General features: G+C 35.6%; 1 protein-coding gene and 1 non-coding gene across 51 annotated transcripts in view; both read left to right on the top strand.

Annotated features, from left to right (window-relative positions):
• The window catches only part of si:ch211-281l24.3 (uncharacterized), a 65,768-nt gene extending 44,568 nt beyond the window's left edge, over positions 1-21,200 (top strand). For 26 of the 50 annotated variants that reach the window (XM_051128798.1, XM_051128820.1, XM_051128806.1 and 23 more), the window contains 12 exons: positions 6,162-6,611; positions 11,315-11,764; positions 13,144-13,584; positions 13,960-14,403; positions 15,784-16,224; positions 16,599-17,042; positions 18,763-19,005; positions 19,515-19,772; positions 19,875-20,181; positions 20,305-20,577; positions 20,682-20,765; positions 21,015-21,200. In XM_051128798.1, the coding sequence (XP_050984755.1) occupies positions 6,162-6,611; positions 11,315-11,764; positions 13,144-13,584; positions 13,960-14,403; positions 15,784-16,224; positions 16,599-17,042; positions 18,763-19,005; positions 19,515-19,772; positions 19,875-20,049 (3,346 nt within the window). In that variant the 3' untranslated portion in view covers positions 20,050-20,181; positions 20,305-20,577; positions 20,682-20,765; positions 21,015-21,200. The remainder of the gene's footprint in view (positions 1-6,161; positions 6,612-11,314; positions 11,765-13,143; positions 13,585-13,959; positions 14,404-15,783; positions 16,225-16,598; positions 17,043-18,762; positions 19,006-19,514; positions 19,773-19,874; positions 20,182-20,304; positions 20,578-20,681; positions 20,766-21,014) is intronic. The other 24 variants (XM_051128851.1, XM_051128849.1, XM_051128836.1 and 21 more) reach the window with 19 other exon arrangements.
• A 1,360-nt stretch (positions 21,201-22,560) lies between these two features.
• Positions 22,561-22,632, top strand: trnap-agg (transfer RNA proline (anticodon AGG)). The gene has a single exon. It is a non-coding gene; the product is annotated as a tRNA-Pro (tRNA).
• The last annotated feature ends 52 nt before the right edge of the window (positions 22,633-22,684 follow it).

Below are 22,684 nucleotides of genomic sequence, written 5' to 3'. Positions count from 1 at the left end.
GATGTTTTGAAATCGTTCAGGTGGGTGTGTCAGCTGCGCGCTTGCCGACACAGTTAACTGATCCAACACTAAATATATTTCTTTATGTAAGGAATTATGTAGGACATATTAAACATGAACGTATATCTGGTATTGGTATCTGAAATTGACTTGAATATGCAATAAATAATACAACACAAGCCTCTGTTACTATATTGCTCTATGGTGTATTGAAATTCAAATCTTGGAAAGCTCGATTCATTTAAATCAGTACCGTATGTAATTAGTCAGCATTGTTTCTCCAAGTTATGACGTGTATATTTTAATGTCCCTAATTGAGCAACATCAATTTCAAACTCTTAAAGATCGCGCAAATTCTATTATATTAAGTGCCACATTATCTGACTGTAACTCTACTTGATTTTACCCAATTTTGTCAAAATAGTCTGAAACAAAGTCACAGCTGAGCCGCATCTTTATTCAAACACAGCTGTGTTTTGTTTTTGAATGAACGTGCGTTTTCAAACGAATCTGAGTCATTGATTCAATTACACATTTAATCTCTTGCTTCATTCCCGAATGAATGATTCAGTGATAAAATGAGTGACTTACCGCCATCTGCTGACAGTTGGTTTCATTTTTAAGTTTCGTTTTCATTTTACCTTTTATTTTATTTAAATCATTTGATATTTCTATATTCAGAATGTTATTTTTTACATTTTTGTAACGTTTATTATTAACATTTATGTCAACATGAACGGTATGTATGCTGAATTAACAAACGTTTAAATCATTACCTGCTTCAAAATGATGTTAACGAAATAAGTGTTGAAACATGCATTTAGCCTGTACGAATAAAAACACTATAACTACACAGTGATTAACTGTAAGGCAAATTATATGTATGCAAAGCATAAATGTTTATTCAGATTTCAGAATGAGCCTTTTGTCATTTGTAAACATGGTGAACGTCCGATGTTTATCATGTTCATCTGATGTTCGCTCCTGTAATGTATATGAACATAACTTTTTAATAAGCGGAGGGAATGGACCTTTATCTCACTTCCTATATCCGGTAAGCGAAGCAGTGTATCCCCACTTCCGGTCCCATACGGCGCAGTGGCTTCACTTCTATGACGTCATGAGCAATCCAGTTCACTATTATAGATCAGTGATTTAATCCCTTTTTATTAACCAGTGTCTTTGCTGCTGAGCTTTGATGATTCAGTTCAACCATACTAATAAGCAAATATGACTTTAGATAAACTAACATTTGTGCTTCATTGTTTGTTTGTTTTTTTGTTGCTGAAGAGTGTTGAACCTTCTTTTCCTGTGTTCTGCTGTACAGCGTGAGGCTTATTCATTTCACTTTTTGGTGTGAAAGGACTTTTACATTTGCTAAAAACAGAACTTTTTATTAATAAAAACAAATAAGTAAGCCCCTCTTAGATTTAAAAAGTAACGCAAAAGTAACTTATCACATTACTTTCCATATAAAGTAACTAAAATATGTAATTAGTTACTTTTTTAGGGAGTAATGCAATATTGTAATGCAGTTCTTCTAAAAGTATCTTTCCCCAACACTGTTCTCTAGCAGTAAATGGCAATGACACATTGATTGTTCTTAATTTACAGTATTTGGTTTGGCGGTATGGTTCTGTATGGGGGTTCAACTTTACAATAAATTAATATTAGCTGGGCCTGAAATAGCCTCCTGGAACCATCAGCATAACATGTAAACAAAGACTGTACAAAAGCAATTAACAGAATATGGAGATGGTGAATAAGACAATGTTCAAGGACTGCTTGAAAAGTTTGTCCTGAAACAGAGAAAGAAAACAACAAATAGCAAAGGTGCAGAACATGAAGCAATATGGAATAAAGGACAGTGATGTCAAGGGCAGGGGAGGAAGGGTTGGTTGCGAACTTTGGCTATAAGCTGTAGGGAACTAACACTGCATAGTAAACATACATGTACCTTAGAAAGGAGAATCACTGTGACTGGAGAGATTGAACAGCTGATAGTCAGCTAAAGCTGAGCTATGCCTACATTAGATTTTTGTGTGAACTACACAGTAGAAGTTAAGTTATTAAGTTGCTGAAAATTTTATCTTGAACCTTGAACCTATCTCATTTTAACACATACATCATCTGAAACGCAACATGTCACAATCAGTGATGAAGCAGTCAAGAACTAATGATCACTTGATATCACTAACATAAAACCTTTGCCATAACGCTTCTTGAGGCGGCAAATTTAAAAATTAAATGAGTGTGGGATTTGACTGTTATGATTGCTATTAAGGATGGAGATGAAGATCATGAATAAAGGAATAAATTGGGGTCTGCTCCTCACAAAAAAGCAATTGAATAAAATACTTTTATGATTTTTTTTTATGATGTCCTTTTGAGCCACCGCATATCATAAAATTCTTTCAACATCCCACATTGTTTAAAATAAATATTTAATGATAATTAATGGTTAAATAAAGATTAAATAAAGTGTTGTCTTGTTTAAAGTTACAGAATAGAATAAAATAATGTTAAATATAATAAATCAGTCTTATGTGTTAAATTGCAGGTCATGTTCAATAGTTCTTTTATTCATACATTTGCAATCATGCTGATGTTCTGGAAATATTACATAACTATCATATGTAAATATAAAGGAACACATTGATAAACCATCATTATAAAGAAAGGCATATCAAAGCACTAATATTTGAAGAGTAATAAGTCAGAGAACTTAAAGCTTAACAGAACATTACATACAACAACAACAACAAAAAGACTTGAAAAAGCCTTGTCTGAAAATCTGAAGCAGTTGTAAAAACTTGAAGTTTAAAAATTTAGATAGATTAGATGGATGTGAAAGCATGTTGTAGCATGATTTAGTGCATAGTATGTTTAGAAAAGGAAGGAAGGAACGAATGTGATGTGTGGCCAAGTATGGTGACCCATACTTGGAATTTGTGCTCTGCATTTAACCCATCCAAGTGCACACACACAGCAGTGAGTAGTGAACAAACACGCGCACACACACCGTGAACACACACCCGGAGCAGTGGGCAGCCATATTGCTATCGTTGCGGTGCCCGGGGTTCAGTGCCTTACTCGAGGGACTCACCTCAGTTGTAGTATTGAGGGTGGAGAGAGTGGTTCACTCCACCCTCCCCCTTTTAAACCCTGCCGGACCTGGGACTCAAACCTGCAACCTTTCGGTTACAAAAATTTGGGATTTGAACCCAGGATCTCCTGTTTACTAGACAGGCGCTTTAACCAACTAAGCCACATCGCTGGTGCGCACATGTTGTGACCATATCTTTATTACATGATTAGCATGTTGTTGGCATGTTTATAGTGTTGTGCCAAAAATATTTGCAAAACTTTTTTGCAAGAGAGTTTAGCAGTCATACAGATTGGCTGCAGAGTATGACAAAGAGGAAATACTCAATATTCATATTCTAATCAAACCAGGATCTAATCATAATACATATTCAACATATGTGTCCATTAAGGTGTCCAACTATTTCCCCTAGCTGCATTTCTAGTTATTTAATGCAAATAATCTTCTAAGAAGCTAGGATGTAGGGTTTCTAAAATAACATCTCCTGCCTCCCACTTGTCAGGCAACAACAAAAGCAGAGAAAAACTATTAAAACCATTTTTAACACATCAAGCACTAATAATACTAATAATACTAATAAAGCATTTAGAGAATCTAAAGCACACTTGCCCACCTGAAAAGGAAAAACAGCTAAAACCAGCCTAGGCTGGTTGGCTGGTCTTAGCTGGTTTAAGCTGGTCTCCCATCCTGGCTAGGTTGGTCAGGCTAGTTTTAGCTGCTTGTTCCAGCCGGGCTCCCAGCCTGACCAACTAAGACCAGCCTGACCAGCCAAGGAAGTGGCCAAAACCCCTCTAAAACCAGCCTGCTGACCAGATATGTCCAGCTAAGACCAACCTGGATGACCAACTAAAACCAGCCTTTTTGTTGTTGTCGTTGTTGTTGTTTTTTCAGCAAAGTCTTTAGTAAAGCAAATAACAAATTTCCTCATGATTAACATGTTGCTAGCATGATTATCAAGTTACCAGCATGTTGCTAGCATGATTCTACCATAATTAGCATGTTTCTAGCATGATTAGTAAGTTACTAGCATATTGCTAACATGTTTCTAGCATGATTAGGATGTTACCAACATGTTGCTAACATGTTTCTAGTATGATTAACATGCTACTAGCCTATTTCTAGCTTGATTAGCAAGTTACTAACATGTTGCTAACGTGTGTCTAACATAATTAGCATGTTTCTAGCATTATTAGTAAGTTACTAGCATATTGCTAACATGTTTCTAGCATGATTAGGATGTTGTTAACATGATTAGCATGTTACTAGCGTGTTTCTAGCATGATTACCATGCTGCCAGCATTTTTCTAGCATGAATACTAGCATGTTTTAAACATGATTAGCGTGTTGCTAGCATGTTTTTAACATGATTAGCATGTTACTAACATGCATGATTAACATGGTACTAATATGTTTCTAGCATGATTAGCAAGTTACTAGTATGTTGATAGCATGTTTCTGGCATGATTAACATGTTGGTAGCATGTTACTAGTATGATCAGCAAGTAGCATGTTATGGTTACCACATTAATAGTTTGTTGCTAACATGTTTCTGCTATAATTAGCATGTTAATAGCATGTTTCTAGCATGATTATTATGTTACTAGGATGTTGCTAGTATAATTACCAAGTTTAGCAAGTTAATGTGTTTCTAGCATGATTAACAAGTTTTAATGTGAATTAACATTTTGCTAAAATGAATGATAAAATCCAGCCAAAAAACTGCTAAAACCAACTGATTTAGTAAAAAAAAAAGGAAAAAAGGAACCACTAAAACCAGCTCATTTTGTAAAAACAGCCAAAACAAAAACACCTGAAACCAGTTGATTTACCAGGAAAAAGGGTTAACAACCAGCTACAACCAGCTGATTCAGTTAAAACAACCCAGCTAAAAGCTCTTAGCTGGTTTAAGCTGAAAATACCTGGTTTAACCTTGGTTGGTCTTTAAGCAGGTCCCCCAGCTTGACCAGCTAAGACCTGCCTGAACAGCTAAAAAGTGACCAAAACCACTTTAAAACCAGCCTTGGAGACCAGCTAAAGCAGCCAACCAACTTAGGCTGGTTTTAACTGTTTTTTCAAGTGAAATAGATACGTTTTCATTTGATTACATTTTAAAAGTGTTGATTACATTTTAAAAGCTTTACACCTTCATGTGATTAGCACTGTTTTTGATAATAAATATGTATTGAATCACAATTCCAGGAAAAAAAAAATAATAATAAAACAGACAACACAGAATTAAAAAAAAAAAAATAAATAAATAAATAATATATATATATATATATATGTGTGTATACATTGTACAGGGCCCTATTATTGTTAAAAAGTTTGCTGGAACAACACTCAAAACTAGTACTTTGCCAGGACTTCATGAGAGGGGGCTGTATACAGTAGTGCTGCAAACACCGAAGTAATTGAACAGTGTTGTTGTTGTCTTGTGTTTCTGTTTGTTTATAATACATATTTTATTGAAATAAAGTCATTCTAGCAACATTTGTAAGAAAACAATAAAGCTTAAACCTTAAACCTCTGAAAGTGAACAAATGCTCATATAACAGTGCCTGATTGAATTTTAGTCCTTTAAAATTTAATTTAGTCCTTTAGTTAGAAAAAACAGATGTGAGGACTGGTTTTCTGATATTTAACTTTTATAATTCATTCTCATAAATTATCATTTTTATTAAATATTGACTTTTACTATTATTAAAAAAGAAGATTTCTGCTATTATTAACTCATTTTGTAAATGTAACTATTCATTTGAAAGCTGGTACAGATGTGCTTTCTCTGCCAGAGCAGCCGCAAACTCATGCATCTTCGGAAGCAGAGCTGCAAGCAAAAATGAGTTACCAAAAATGCTGTGCACAACTCATAAGGAAAATAACCTCAGTGAAAGTCTTATTTATCTTATGAGTATATTTAAAATGAAAACAAATATTCTTTATTCAGACCCTAAATAACAGTTGGGAAAATTCAACTGCCCATTTATATGATGGGTCACGTACAGTATTTCATTATCCAGCTCTTGACATTAACATGATCATTTTGTTTTCTCCACAGAATTCATGAATCTGATTTCAGTTATGAATCTGCTGCTCAGTTTCTACTGAATCTGACTGTTGCAGCTTCAAAGTGTGTTACAACTACAGGAGAAAATTTCATTGAGCTGTTAACATCTGTGTGCAGCTACAAATCATTTCTCTGTTATGATGATGATGACATTTATGATGACTGTCAGAATGAACACTGTGATTTCCTGCTGGATCTGTGTTCACATGTGAAGGACTATGAGACTCAAACAGGCAGTAGTGTTCTTCCAGCATTACAGCCAATTTATCAGTCAGCTCCTGCAGTCTGGAGAATAAAGCTCTCAGAGAGAAAGAGCTCCATCCTCCTAGAAGTGCTGAAACTCCAAACAGAGAAGAAACCAGTAGAGCTGATAGACTGGACAGATGAAGAGAGTGAAGTGAAGGGATTCCTCCAGTGTCTGCCCTACATCTCACAGCTGAGGTGAGAGTCTCTGTGTTGTGTTTGTTTCTCTGTGGTCATTGTTTGTCTTGTTGTCCTGTGTGATTGTGTTCATCTATTTTTAGCACACACTGATGTAATGGAGCTGTAGATTTAGTTCACTTTCATGATACACAGACACAGCACACAGACAGTAAGTCTCTGTCTGACACAGTTTTACCTTCATATCAACTAATTCAGTGGCTTAAATCATTTTGAAAAAATGTCTCAAAACCTATTTACATTATTTGATCTTTTTTTTCAGTTCAGTTTTTTTTTTTTTTTTTTTTTTAAGAAACCAAAAACATAAAAAAGAAAGCTCTACAGGGTGGGCCATTTATATGGATACATCACACATCAAACTTATTGGGAATTTCACAAGAAAAACAATGGTGTGCTTGGTTTTAACGTAACTTATTCTTTCATGAGTTATTTACAAGTTTCTGACCACTTATAATGTGCCACAAACAGGACGTTAATGTCACCAACCATTCCCATTTTATTAAGGTGTATCCATATAAATGGCCCACCCTGTATAACCTAATTTTCATTTTATAATTCATTTGATCTATCAATGATAGTTGTTTGCAGTCTCTAATGATGTGAGAGGTTGGTTGTTATATGGTTATATATTTATAATAAATCAAAAGCCCCCCCAAGTCTGCAATTTTTTTTTTTTTTTTTTTTTAACCACTAACATTTAAAGATTCTGTAGTCTTTATAATGGACGTGTTGTAGGACTGTATTTTATTGGTAGTTGTTTCACTTGTTCATACCATTTACACTCTTAAAGGGATAGTTCACCTTCAGTTGTTGGTCCCCAGTGACGTCCATAGTATGGGAAAAAACACTATGTAAGTCAGCTCTGAGTGAATGTTGTGCTTCTGTCGTCTACACATATACAGAAGCACAAGTGGTACTCATGGTGTTTTCTGCCTCTATAGTGTCACTATATGAGGACATGAAAACATGAACTTCATCTTCAGAGTTGCTCTGAGAGTCACTTCATAAGCATTTCATCATTTAATTTGAGAAAGCTATGATCATATTATACGCAAAGAAATTCAAATGTTTTCCAAAACAGCCTGTCAAAATAAAAGGCCAGTTTAAATGTCCAGTAAGCCATTTCTGAGAAACGCTGTTGAAAGTGGATCAGACTGAGCACCAAAGACACTAGCCTGTCACCAGTAAGGGGTGTGTGCACTCGTGATGTGGGAGGTGACTGATGCATAATGTGTCCATGAATTTGGGCACAGAGCTATCAAGGTGTGATCCTTTTGGCTAGGGTTGTGTTTGCTTTGGTCATTTCAAATATCAACAGCATTTCTCCGAAATCATTTACAGCACCTTTAGGTTTAAGAAATTTTATACAGTAGTACAGCCATGGCCAAAAATATTGGCACCTTTGCTATTCTGTCAGAAAAATTGTTGCAGTTGCAAATGTTTTGGTACTCTATTTATTTATTTATTTATTTTTTTGTTTGCATTGGAACAACACAAAAAAACAGAGAAGAAAAGTCAAATCTGATACAATTCCACAGAGAAGCCAAAAAATGCACTGTACAAAATTATTGGCACCCTTAACTTAATATTTGGTAGCACCCCCTTTGGAAAAAACTGAAATCAGTCGCTTCCTGTAACCATGAATGAGTTTTTTACACCTCTCTACTGGAATTTTGGACCGTTCTTCTTTTGCAAACTGCTCCAGGTCATCCAGATTTGAAGGATGCCTTCTCCCAACTGCTGTTTTGAGTTGGGATTCAGATCTGGACTCATTGCTGGCCATTTCAGAACTCTCCAGCTCTTTGTTTGTAACCATTTCTGAGTGCTTTTTTAAGTGTGTTTCGGGTCATTGTCCTGCTGGAAGACCCATGACCTCTGGTGGAGATGCAGCTTTCTGACACTGGCCACTACGTTGCGCCCCAAAATTCTTTGGTAATCATCAGATTTCATGATACCGTTCACACAGTCAAGGCATCCAGTGCCAGAAGCAGAAAAGCAACCCCAAAACATCTTTGAACCTCCACCATGTTTGACTGTAGGGACTGTGTTCTTTTCTTTGAAGGCCTCATTTCTTTTTCTGTAAACAGTGCCATAATGTCCTTTACCAAAAAGCTCTACTATTGTCTCATCTGTCTACAGTATGTTCTCTCAGAAGGATTGTGGTTTCGTCACATAAGTTTTGGCAAACTCCAGTCTTGCTTTTTATGCAGTGGTGTCCTGTTGGGTCTCCTACCATAGCGTCCCTTTTCATTCAGATGGCAACGGATAGTGCGAGCTGACACTGTTGTACCCTGTGTCTGCAGATCAGCTTGAATTTGTTTGAAAGTTAATTGGGGTTCTTTATCCACCATTCAAACAATCCTTCATTGTAATTTTTCATTCATTTTTGCTCTTCTGTGCACGCCCAGGGAGGTTAGCTACAGTGCCAATGGCTGTAAACCTCTTGATGATTTTGCACACAGTGGATACAGGAACATTAAGATCTCTGGAGATGGATTGTAGCCTTGAGATTGTCCATGTTTCTCCATAATTTTTTCTCTCAAATCCACAGAGAACTCTTTACACTTCTTTCTTTTCTCCATGCTCAGTGTGACACACAACACAAAGATTAAGTCAACTTTTCTCCATTTCAACTGGTTGCAAGTGTGATTACTATATTGCCCAAACCTGTTACTTGCCACAGGTGTGTCTAAATACAAATTACAGGAGCATCACTTGCTTGAAAAGCAATTATTTCTTACAATTTTGATAAGGTGCCAGTAATTTTGTCCAGTCCATCTTTGAGTTCTGTATGAAATTTTATCAAGTTTTACTTTTCTTCTCTTCTTTTTTTTTTTTTTGTGTTGTTGCAGTGCAAACAAAAACAATAGGCACGTGAATACCAAAACATTTGCAATTGAAACACAGTTTTCTGAGAGAAAAACTAGAAAGATTAACTTAAATCACTCTGTTGTGAATCACAAACCTCTGTTGTGCAGCACTTTAGTAGGCAAAAATTGAAGTAATAGATACATTTTCATTTGATTACATTTTAAAAGTTAATGTTTTACACCTTCATGTGATTACCACTGTTTTTGATAATACATTTGTGTAAAATCATGAAAAAAAAATACATACATGCATTTACCCTGTTATTGTTAAAGTTTTATTGTTTTAACATTTTTAAGCTTATTTCAATTAATCAGATATTTAATTAGATGTTTAAGCTGTTCATCCCTGTCCCAGATGCTAAAATTTCTTTACTGATTAAGTTGGGTCAGTTTGGAGGACACGCATAACAATGATTGTTTTTAGTGCACTTCACCAAACTCACACAACAAAAGAATCAAAGAGTCAAGGAAAAAAAAAAAAGTAAACCTTATGATTATTACTTGTGACATTAGAACAAAAAAATAGATATGAGGACATATGTATAAAACTAAATTAAATAACAATCCCTTAAAATTATTTCTGTTGTCATTAAACATTTTCATTTTTTTATTATGAATTATCATTTTCATTAAATATTGACTTTTATTTTAATTAAAACGGTTTATTTCTGCGATTGTAGGCTCATTTGTAAATGTAAGCAATTAATATGGACACGCTCAAACTGAGTGCCGATCATGCATCTTCAGAAGCAGAGCCACAAGCAAAGTTACAAAAATGTTATGCACAACGCCAATAGAAATGGGGTCTTGCACACTGAACATCTTTTTTTTTTTTTTTTTCTAAAGACATAAGGAAAATAACCTCAATAAAAGACTTATTTTTCTTAGATTAGATTAGATTTAAAAGAAAGATAAACATTGTTAATTCCGTTTTCAACTTTTCATTTCAATTTCAGTTTTCATCTGTAGCAGCTTCATGCAGCACACAGTATGTTAACATGTGCAGTTATAATGCAGCTACAGTACAGTGGGTTTTTGAATAATAAAGCTACAATTTTCATCTCTCTATTCAAGTTTACCTCACACAATACATAATCAAATATTTACAGAATTAAAAGTACATTGCACGTTACCTGTCTTTCATTGCATGTGCAGAATGATGAGGCCAACTGTCAAATGATTAACAAGTATACATATTAGATGAAGAAAAACTGCTATCACATTATCAAGTTTGGTTAGTTAAACTTAAGAAAAACCTAATTGTGTGATTTATGTGACAAATGAAAAAATTAAGAATTGTTTTAGTCTGTTTAGTCTGACTAACATCAAACATGTAAAGTGCATATAAATATGATTACTGATATTGTGACATAAAACACAACAATACTTGACTTATTAATAGAGCTGTATATTGTTCACTGCCATGATAGTGAGCACACAAACACAATGTCTGAACAGAGCAGACACTGTCTCACCCAGATTTACTTTCATATCAGCTGAATATGTGGCCATTACATGTATTTTAAATTGACATTTTTTCAGTGAAAATTATTTAAATTACTCACATTTTAATATGTATTTTAGATTTCAAAAGATCAAACCGATACAAAACACTTGACTATTTATTCACTTTAGGATTATATTTACATACCACTCTACACAGCTGGCAGCTACAACAAAAAAAAAAAAAAAAAACTGTCATTGAATCTTTTGAAATTATTTCAATCAAGGCTTCAGATGTATTTTATATGTAAATGATTTAACTTGTCACCTGCAATATTTTTGTTCATACTGTACATTGAACATTGAAGTGATAATTATTTGTCTCCACAGGTTTGTCATTGATAACTTCGAGAGAGAACCTGCTGTAAAGTTTCTACTGAAACTGATTGTTTCAGCTTCAGAGTTTGATGCAATTAAAGGAGAAAGTTACACTGAACTATTAACATCCGTGTGCAGCTACACATTTTTCCCTAATATTGAGTGCAATTATTATAATAAAAACCATCAGATTAATCAGTCTGATTTTCTGCTGGATCTGTACTCACATGTGAAGGACTATGACAGTCAAACAGGCAGGAGTGTTCTTCCAGCATTACAGCCAATTTATCAGTCAGCTCCTGCAGTCTGGAGAATAAAGCTCTCAGAGAGAAAGAGCTCCATCCTCCTAGAAGTGCTGAAACTCCAAACAGAGAAGAAACCAGTAGTGCTGATAGACTGGACAGATGATGAGAGTGAAGTGAAGGGATTCCTCCAGTGTCTGCCCTACATCTCACAGCTGAGGTGAGACTCTTATGGGGAAAACATTACTCTGGGATTGATTTGTTTTGTTTCCATATTTTGTGCTCTTCTGCTGATTACTGGCTAAAGTGAGCACAAAGAGCAAAACTATATTTCACACTGTCTCTGACTGAATTGATGATCCCAATAGTGTTGTTAGTAGAACTATGAGTAGAACTTAACATGCGGCTCCTCATCACAGTGTCCCAATCCTGTAAATTATGATAAACCACTGATCTATAATAGAGAACTGGATTGTTTATGACATCATAAGAAGTAAAGCCACTGCACTGTCATATTGGTATTTCCTAATATTCCCATACATTCTGTTTCGTTTCGTAGGAAACTAAGTTTTTGATGAGTTGCCTTTTTTTTATTACTTTAAGTCTTCCTGTACATTATTACAATGCAAATGTCTTGAGCATGTGATTAGTTATTTGTTTAATGTCAGGAATTTCCCCTGCTCATTAAAAAGTTACCTTAATATTCATTACTATAGCAAACATTAGATGAACATGATACACATCAGACAGACATATGTATTATACATGACAAAGTGCTCGTTCTGAAGAAAGAAAAGAAATCTGAAGAAAGATTTATTTTACTCCTATGGAAACTGTAATGCTTGTAAAACATCATAGAATTTGTGTGGTCTTGAAGAGTCTAAATAGATGTTGCTCAGTCAGAATATAAAATACATGCATCATAACTTATTTAGAAAAATAATGCTGACTGCATGTGGTACGGACTTAAAGATATGAACCTTTATTTCCAAGATGATGCATGGTAAGCTTTGAATTTCAATACAATGTAGTAACAAAGTCTTGTATCATAATATTTATTGTATATTCAATTTAATTTCTGATTCTAATACCAGATATATGTTCATGTTTAATATTTCCTGCTTAATTACATACCTAAAGAAATATATTTTGTGTTGGATCAGTTACCTCTGTTGGCAGTGTGCAGCAGACACACCCACCTTAATGATTTCAATATATCACTTAACCTGCCCGAAAAGACCATAAAGATTGCAGATAACATCTAAAATAACAATTAATTTACATACACATATACTAAAAACTAATGCTGTGCGACTGATATGCTTCAAATTTGGTGATTTTAGGTCAGGGTTTTTGCTGTCAGTCAATGATGCCCTCTGTCAGTAGGGAACAGCAATATGGCCACTCAAACACTTCTGTTGGCTTCACCGCCAAATGGCAGTTTAGAACACAATGAGCAATCAAGTCATTATACAGATCAGTGTTATAAACCTATTTATCGTTTTTATTATTATTGTAAAGATCAGTGTTGTAATAATGAATCTGCTCCCGTATTATCCAGCACTAGACATTGAAGTGTGTTTACATTTGTCTCCACAGATTTAATCTCTATGCTCTATCTCACTTTGAGAGGAAAAGTTCTGTCCAGTTTCTGGCAAATCTGGTTATTTCAGCTTTAGAGTTTGATAAAGATACTAGTGAAAATTACACTGAACTCCTCACATCAGTGTGCAGCTACACATCTTTCCCCTGCAGTGAAAACTACACTAACCATCAGTGTAATTTCCTGCTGGATCTGTACTCACATGTGAAGGACTACGAGACTCAAACAGGCAGGAGTGTCCTTCCAGCATTACAGCCAATTTATCAGTCAGCTCCTGCAGTCTGGAGCATAAATCTCTCAGAGAGAAAGAGCTCCATCCTCCTAGAAGTGCTGAAACTCCAAACAGAGAAGAAACCAGTAGAGCTGATAGACTGGACAGATGAAGAGAGTGAAGTGAAGGGATTCCTCCAGTGTCTGCCCTACATCTCACAGCTGAGGTAAGACTCTAATGGAGAAAATGTTATTCTGGATTTGTTTTGTTTTCATATTTCCTGCTCAATTAAAATTTTGGGGTTTTTTTAGTACAAAGTGCAGAACTACATTTCACATCATTTTAGAAACTGACTGAATTAAAGTTGATCACAATAGTGCTGTTAGCAGTTCTTTTAACATAAAATGTTGCTTTTGTAATTACAGTGTACCCAATTCTGGAAATTGTGATAAATCCATTTATCCCTCTTTTATCCTTCTTTTTTTAAGATTAAGGTTTTAATTATGAATCTGCTCCCACATTTCATATTATGAAATGTGCTGATATTATGAGATGTGCTGGACCGGACATTGAAATCACATTTACATTTTTGTCTCCACAGATTTGATTCCTTGGTTTTCAAAAAGAAGAAAAGATCTGTCCAGTTTCTGGGGAATCTGATTATTTCAGCATCAGAGTTTCATAAAACTACTGGTGAAAATTACACTGAGCTCTTTACATCTATGTGCAGCTACACATCTTTCCCTTGCAGTGAAAACAACACCAACTATCACACTGATCAATGTGATTTCCTGCTGGATCTGTACTCACATGTGAAGGACTATGAGAGTCAAACAGGCAGGAGTGTTCTTCCAGCATTACAGCCAATTTATCAGTCAGCTCCTGCAGTCTGGAGAATAAAGCTCTCAGAGAGAAAGAGCTCCATCCTCCTAGAAGTGCTGAAACTCCAAACAGAGAAGAAACCAGTAGTGCTGATAGACTGGACAGATGATGAGAGTGAAGTGAAGGGATTCCTCCAGTGTCTGCCCTACATCTCACAGCTGAGGTGAGACTCTTATGGGGAAAACATTACTCTGGGATTGATTTGTTTTGTTTCCATATTTTGTGCTCTTCTGCTGATTACTGGCTAAAGTGAGCACAAAGAGCAAAACTATATTTCACACTGTCTCTGACTGAATTGATGATCCCAATAGTGTTGTTAGTAGAACTATGAGTAGAACTTAACATGCGGCTCCTCATCACAGTGTCCCAATCCTGTAAATTATGATAAACCACTGATCTATAATAGAGAACTGGATTGTTTATGACATCATAAGAAGTAAAGCCACTGCACTGTCATATTGGTATTTCCTAATATTCCCATACATTCTGTTTCGTTAATAGGAAACTGTAAGTTTTTGATGAGTTGCCTTTTTTTTATTACCTTAAGTCTTCCTGTACATTATTACAATGCAGATGTCTTGAGCATGTGATTAGTTATTTGTTTAATGTCAGGAATTTCCCCTGCTCATTAAAAAGTTACCTTAATATTCATTACTATAGCAAACATTAGATGAACATGATACACATCAGACAGACATATGCATTATACATGACAAAGTGCTCGTTCTGAAGAAAGAAAAGAAATCTGAAGAAAGATTTATTTTACTCCTATGGAAACTGTAATGCTTGTAAAACATCATAGAATTTGTGTGGTCTTGAAGAGTCTAAATAGATGTTGCTCAGTCAGAATATAAAATACATGCATCATAACTTATTTAGAAAAATAATGCTGACTGCATGTGGTACGGACTTAAAGATATGAACCTTTATTTCCAAGATGATGCATGGTAAGCTTTGAATTTCAATACAATGTAGTAACAAAGTCTTGTATCATAATATTTATTGTATATTCAATTTAATTTCTGATTCTAATACCAGATATATGTTCATGTTTAATATTTCCTGCTTAATTACATACCTAAAGAAATATATTTTGTGTTGGATCAGTTACCTCTGTTGGCAGTGTGCAGCAGACACACCCACCTTAATGATTTCAATATATCACTTAACCTGCCCGAAAAGACCATAAAGATTGCAGATAACATCTAAAATAACAATTAATTTACATACACATATACTAAAAACTAATGCTGTGCGACTGATATGCTTCAAATTTGGTGATTTTAGGTCAGGGTTTTTGCTGTCAGTCAATGATGCCCTCTGTCAGTAGGGAACAGCAATATGGCCACTCAAACACTTCTGTTGGCTTCACCGCCAAATGGCAGTTTAGAACACAATGAGCAATCAAGTCATTATACAGATCAGTGTTATAAACCTATTTATCGTTTTTATTATTATTGTAAAGATCAGTGTTGTAATAATGAATCTGCTCCCGTATTATCCAGCACTAGACATTGAAGTGTGTTTACATTTGTCTCCACAGATTTAATCTCTATGCTCTATCTCACTTTGAGAGGAAAAGTTCTGTCCAGTTTCTGGCAAATCTGGTTATTTCAGCTTTAGAGTTTGATAAAGATACTAGTGAAAATTACACTGAACTCCTCACATCAGTGTGCAGCTACACATCTTTCCCCTGCAGTGAAAACTACACTAACCATCAGTGTAATTTCCTGCTGGATCTGTACTCACATGTGAAGGACTACGAGACTCAAACAGGCAGGAGTGTCCTTCCAGCATTACAGCCAATTTATCAGTCAGCTCCTGCAGTCTGGAGCATAAATCTCTCAGAGAGAAAGAGCTCCATCCTCCTAGAAGTGCTGAAACTCCAAACAGAGAAGAAACCAGTAGAGCTGATAGACTGGACAGATGAAGAGAGTGAAGTGAAGGGATTCCTCCAGTGTCTGCCCTACATCTCACAGCTGAGGTAAGACTCTAATGGAGAAAATGTTATTCTGGATTTGTTTTGTTTTCATATTTCCTGCTCAATTAAAATTTTGGGGTTTTTTAGTACAAAGTGCAGAACTACATTTCACATCATTTTAGAAACTGACTGAATTAAAGTTGATCACAATAGTGCTGTTAGCAGTTCTTTTAACATAAAATGTTGCTTTTGTAATTACAGTGTACCCAATTCTGGAAATTGTGATAAATCCATTTATCCCTCTTTTATCCTTCTTTTTTTAAGATTAAGGTTTTAATTATGAATCTGCTCCCACATTTCATATTATGAAATGTGCTGATATTATGAGATGTGCTGGACCGGACATTGAAATCACATTTACATTTTTGTCTCCACAGATTTGATTCCTTGGTTTTCAAAAAGAAGAAAAGATCTGTCCAGTTTCTGAGGAATCTGATTATTTCAGCATCAGAGTTTGATAAAACTACTGGTGAAAATAACACTGAGCTCTTTACATCTATGTGCAGCTACACATCTTTCCCTTGCAGTGAAAACAACACCAACTGTCACACTGATCAATGTGATTTCCTGCTGGATCTGTACTCACATGTGAAGGACTATGAGAGTCAAACAGGCAGGAGTGTCCTTCCAGCATTACAGCCAATTTATCAGTCAGCTCCTGCAGTCTGGATCATTAAGCTCTCAGAGAGAAAGAGCTCCATCCTCCTAGAAGTGCTGAAACTCCAAACAGAGAAGAAACCAGTAGAGCTGATAGACTGGACAGATGAAGAGAGTAAAGTGAAGGGGTTCCTGCAGTGTCTGCCCTACATCTCACAGCTGAGGTGAGAATCTGATTGGGAAAATAGTGATTTGTTTTGTTTCCATATTTCCTGCTCAGTTTGAATTATTGGCTAAACTTTTGTGAAGTGAAGGGATTTCTCCAGTGTCTGCCCTACATCTCAAAACTGAGGTCTGATAAATACTGCTTTTTATTTCACCATTGTAAATTAGATGTTATGCTGTTCCCACCACATACTGTAAACACAAGCTTTATATAGTGCAAGTATTTTAACTGAAGATAAGAAACAATATGCTTGAATATTACCAGGGCAGGCAATTTTCTATTATTTAAATATTTATTCAGCAGGGTTTTTCATAGCTCAAAATGAGGCAAAGGTGGTACCATCTTGGTCATGTGCACAAATGTACTTGTACCATGGCTTTGTATGTATTTTAAGTGTTCTAATAATTTGTTGACAAATATCAAGTAAAAGCATATTATAAAAAAAAAAAAAGATATTCTACCGAACAATTAATTTGAATACAACATAACAGTTAAAATGTGTCCTTTTGGAGTATAGTCGAATATAAACTTAGCATAAGGTCTTTAAACAATACATCCTTCATCTAGACACTACACCAATGCAGAACATTTTAGCCCTCATATTTTTCATTTTATAAAATATCTTCATCTATTCATCATAGTCCAGTGCCTCCTGACCCACATTGCTTATATAAACATGTATTATATACATATTTATATTATATATTAAAAAAAAAACTTTCTATAAAACAAAACAGTTTCTTACGACCTTACAGAAATTCTTTTGACAGAATACATGATCAAATATAATCGCAGAAGGGTAACAGGTGCATTAGAGCTACAATTAGCATTATGCTACGTAAAACAATTTACAAGATTAATACTATGCCTTATTGTCATGAAAATACCCCAATTTGTATGAAAATCTCATACAAATTGTACACTTTTGTAATTCTTGTACATTAACTTCATGTTTCATGTAAAAATATTTCTCTGAGTTTGTTGTGAACAGAACAGAACATCGAAGTGTAGCAGAAGTTCTTCATTGGAAGAGACGGGGTGGGTTATGAACGCATAATATGAGTAACATATGAACAGCAAATTATCTTCCTCTGATTCACAACAGTGATCATGGATGTAAAAATACAGGCAGACAGTGCTGGAAGCCGTAAATACTCATCAGCTTGCATAGTTCAGTGGGAAATGTATATAAAAGATGATCCTGTCTAAAGAAATATAAAGTTAACATAGATATCAATATTTCTCCAATTATGTGCACTTTTGGACTAAAACATCTACAGGACACTGTTTGGTGAAGCTTGTACATGACTACCTGCCTGAATTTTGTCTACAGCCAGAAGCAGCACAAAATTTGACAGAGACATCCACCTCATAATTCTCTATGTGAGAAAAATCATGTTTAGTATATAATTGTCCTGTAGGATTGCTGAGTGTTTGGGTCCAGAGTGAAGGCAGATCAGGTGATTCCTCTACTCCATGCTTTGGATTTCTCCATCACTCTGAGCCTGCAGATCTGTGGGAGAGTTCAGGGCCTCAAAAGACCCAAAGCAAAATCGTTTCATATCCTGAGAAGCTTGGTATCTGTCCTGAGTCTGTTGTCTATCCAGTGAGGTCCAGACTATTAGATTTGTGTTCAGCACAGTGACTTGGCCCATGTTTTGTGAGTAAATCAAATTGTTTTACAAACTGACAAAATCCTGTTCTGTCTGTGTGTTCAGGCCCTCTAAAGAGGCTCTTCAGCAGCTGGTTTCAGTGGTGTATGATGCACAGGATGATGAACTGACAGACTGCTTTCTGAAGGTGTCTGAGGATCTGACTTCCTGCTCACTGACCTGGGATGTGATTCATTACCTGCTGCAACATCAGGCTCTAAATTTGAAGGTGGACTTTAGGAAGAGCAAAATCTCTTGTGAAAACATCAGAAAACTTCTGCCTCTGTTAGACAGAATCCAGCTGAAAAGGTAAATAAATTCATCAAGAACAGAGCTGTTCAGTTTATACACAGTCATAAAATCTGGAAGACACTTGCTATTTTTGAGCAACAAGTTCCCCCCCCCTAGAATTTCAAATGCTTATTAAATCTTATTTTACTCAATTTATAAGCAAGGTCTGTTGTTAGTACTGGAAGATGGGTTCCTGTTTCATGTTACAACATAAAAAACACACAGTCATGCTTCAAATGTGAGTTTTGAAACCATTATGCAGCTGTCCAATTTCTCAAGCACATTGAACATCCTTGTGGTAGTTGTAGTGCTTTATGTAGTTTAGTTAACTAGAACTTTAAATAAATGAAAGGATCATTAGAAATTCCTATGGCAAAATAGCCCTCCAGTTCAGCTTACAAACATCATCACAACAGTTGCATCCACTGAAGTCATTGAAGATGCTTTTAGTTTACAGTTTAGGGATTTGCATTTATTGAGTGTCTTTGATTCAAGTAGATTTCAATGAGTGATATTGTTCTCCACAGGCTGAGCCCCAGCTTCACTCTGTCCATCATTTTGGAAATTTACGAGACTCGTTTTCCTCAGTATGTGTCCAGTCTGATGAGTTCAGCAGGAAATGACATTAACCTGAATGGCAGAGTGTTGGACTATGTTCACTGCGCTGCCCTGCGCTTCATTTTAGAGCACTGCGACACTGTCAAACTCAATCTGCTCTGGACTTCCATAGCAGAAGGGGAGCTAGAGAGCTTTCTCCCTTTACTCAGCAAAGTCAAACAACTCAGGTTTATTGATATAACAACACTGATATCATAATAATCATGACTGTTTTTTTGTTTAATAATGCACGTGTGTGTTTGTTAATAGTGCTTGTGTGTGTGATTTAGTGTTGACAGGTTGCTGTTGCTGAAGCTGCTTCATTGTTGCAGTTCCTCTGATCTCCAGCAGGAGGCAGCAGATGTTCTTCTCTCAGCTCTTCAAAACAGACTGGACTTCTCCTGCTGCTCTGCTCTGGATTTAACAGATACACAGGAAAATCAAGAACATTTTCAAACTAACTGAAAAAGACTGTAGGATAATCTCATCTGTGCTTCAGAAAACTCAAAGTATTGTGAAGTTGATCTTAAAGGACTGTGAGCTCTCTGATGAGGCCCTGAATAAACTTTGGCCAATCTTGCCTCAAGTCCGGCTGAGGTAAGACATCTGACAGATCTCTTTCATTGCTAAAATGACATAGTGTATTCAATTATCTCAATATAAAATCCATCTGTATTCTTACATTCATGTTTGCTGTTTTGTTCGCCTTTCTCTCATCAGTTGTAGTAAAGCTCTGCTGCTGCAGTTTCTGGCTTGTGTTAGTACAGATGGATCTCAAAGAGGCTCTTTGAAGAGTGCTGAGGCTCTTTCACAGGCTTTAGGAGGAGAGATGGACCTCAGTCACACTCAGATGGACCAGAGAGCTTGTGAACAGCTGACACTGTTTCTGGAATATTCTGAAGGTCTCACAGAACTGGATCTCAGTCACTGCAAACTCACTGATCACTGCATGGAGCCGCTGCTGCCACATCTGCACAAAACACAGACTCTGGAGTGAGTTACAGAGACACATCAGGAATAGAGAAATATAAAACACATTATTTAGACTTGTTTGCTTCATGTTTTGTTTAATCTTTTCATCTCATTTCTTCTTTTAGCCTGAGTCACAATAATATCACAGACGAATCAGCAAAGAGAATCCACAGTGTCGTCTGCAATCACAGCAATATTCAGACTGTACGGTAAGTGTGTGTGATCAGTGTTTTATCACTGTAGGTTAAATTTAGATGATAACTAAGCAAAAGGTAAATCATTTGCATTTCATGTTTATAAAGTCATATGGATCTATTTTATTCAATCCAAGTCTCAAATGTTGTACACTTTAATGATTAACCAATTTTATTATTGTTGATCCTAATTTTTGAGGAATAGATGAACTTAACACATCAGTTGATTTGTATGTAATGGTGTGGTCAATTTTGTGTTTGCAGACTCTTCAGAAACAAAATCAGTGATAGAAAACAGTTTATCGGAGACAAGCGATTTGAAATATGGTGAAGACCCTGGACTGCAACCTCACTGGATTCTTGATGAAAAACTGACAATCAATTTGCAAAGCACTAAACACTCCTCTTTAATAGTTTATTTTCATAATAAATTTGAAATGAATAACTTTATATTTTTAATGCAGTCTGGTTAATTTGAGCCTGTAGCTTTGTAATTATATTACAAAGCTACAGTATGATGATGTATATTTTGCAACGTGTTAGGCAAAAGTTATTGCTTGAGTATGTAGTTCTAGGTATTAATCTCTCTTTACTGGCTCACATCGAGTTCAAGACATTGATGTTTGCATGCAGAACAGCCACAGGCTCCTCACCCTCTTACAAATTGACGTCCACTCTTGCTGTTTGAGTGAGCAACGCCTTGTGGTACTATAACAGAGGCACAGTGTCACTTTCCCAAAAATTCTCATTTACCATTCCTTGCTGGTGGAATGATCTTTTCAGTCTTAGACAGCCTTGAATACTGCATTCATTAGTATGCAATATTCACGAAACAAGAAACAAGGTTGGCTAGAAAAAAATATTTATATGCTTTGTTATTCTAGACAAGATTTAAACCTTTGTATTGTTAGCTCTTTGTTGTTACCTCCTCAGGATGAATCACATTGTTATATTCCTGATTTTTAAGTCGCTTTGGTTAAAAGCGTTGGCTAAATGAGTTAATGTAAACAAACTCCAGTACTCGGTACTCTTTTAATGATTGGGTTTAATGATGGCTATGTATTTTATTATTATTGCTATGGTCATTGTTTTCATCCACAAATGTACATATACAACAACAAACAAACCTTGTTTATCTCGTTCTATTCTTTCTCTTGAAGCGGTTTGAATATGTATTTATGACATGATGTTGTGAACCAATAATTTTTGCCTTCGCTTTGACTAGAGCTAATTCAACAGATGTTATACCATAGTAAGTCAGACTGTCTATGAGAAAGACACATCTATGATTATGCAATAAACCTTTATGAAATTTTTAACAGTACTTTGTCACCTGCTTTTTTTCTCCCCTGCCTTGCTCTTTTTGGACTTGATTTATACTTGATTTTGGACTTAAAAAAACAGCTAAAACCAAGCAAGTGGCCAAAACCCCTCTAAAACCAGCCTGTTGACCAGCTATAACTGATCTAAGCTGTTTTTTTGTTTGTTTGTTTTTTCAGCAGGGAATGCTGCAGGCCTCATTTTTTTAATCAAGTACATAAAAGCATAGATTAGTCTAATTTGAATCCAAAATAGACTTATAACCCTTTGGCTAAGCTAGTTAGCTAAGTTAGGTCAAACTCAACATAAGACACTGTCTTAACATAGACGATAACGTTTATGTAACTGGCCCCTGGTTTCAAAGACGGAGTCGATGTCTTTAAGACCTTTTTTTTTTTTTAAGATGTCTTGAAATTTCCCAGTGTTTACGTTTACGTTACATGTGTACATGTACGATTATTATGTCGACATACTGCCTAAAATGCTGTGTGGCTCGTTGGTCTAGGGGTATGATTCTCGCTTAGGGTGCGAGAGGTCCCGGGTTCAAATCCCGGACGAGCCCTATGGTTTTTTTTTCGTCTTCTTTTATTTCTTCTTTCTTTACAAAATGACGG

This window comes from Labeo rohita, chromosome 15 (genome assembly GCF_022985175.1).
Source record: "Labeo rohita strain BAU-BD-2019 chromosome 15, IGBB_LRoh.1.0, whole genome shotgun sequence".
Classification (NCBI taxonomy): domain Eukaryota; kingdom Metazoa; phylum Chordata; class Actinopteri; order Cypriniformes; family Cyprinidae; genus Labeo; species Labeo rohita.
Note: the sequence above shows the minus strand (reverse complement) of the source record. Positions and strands in the feature narration are given on the sequence as shown.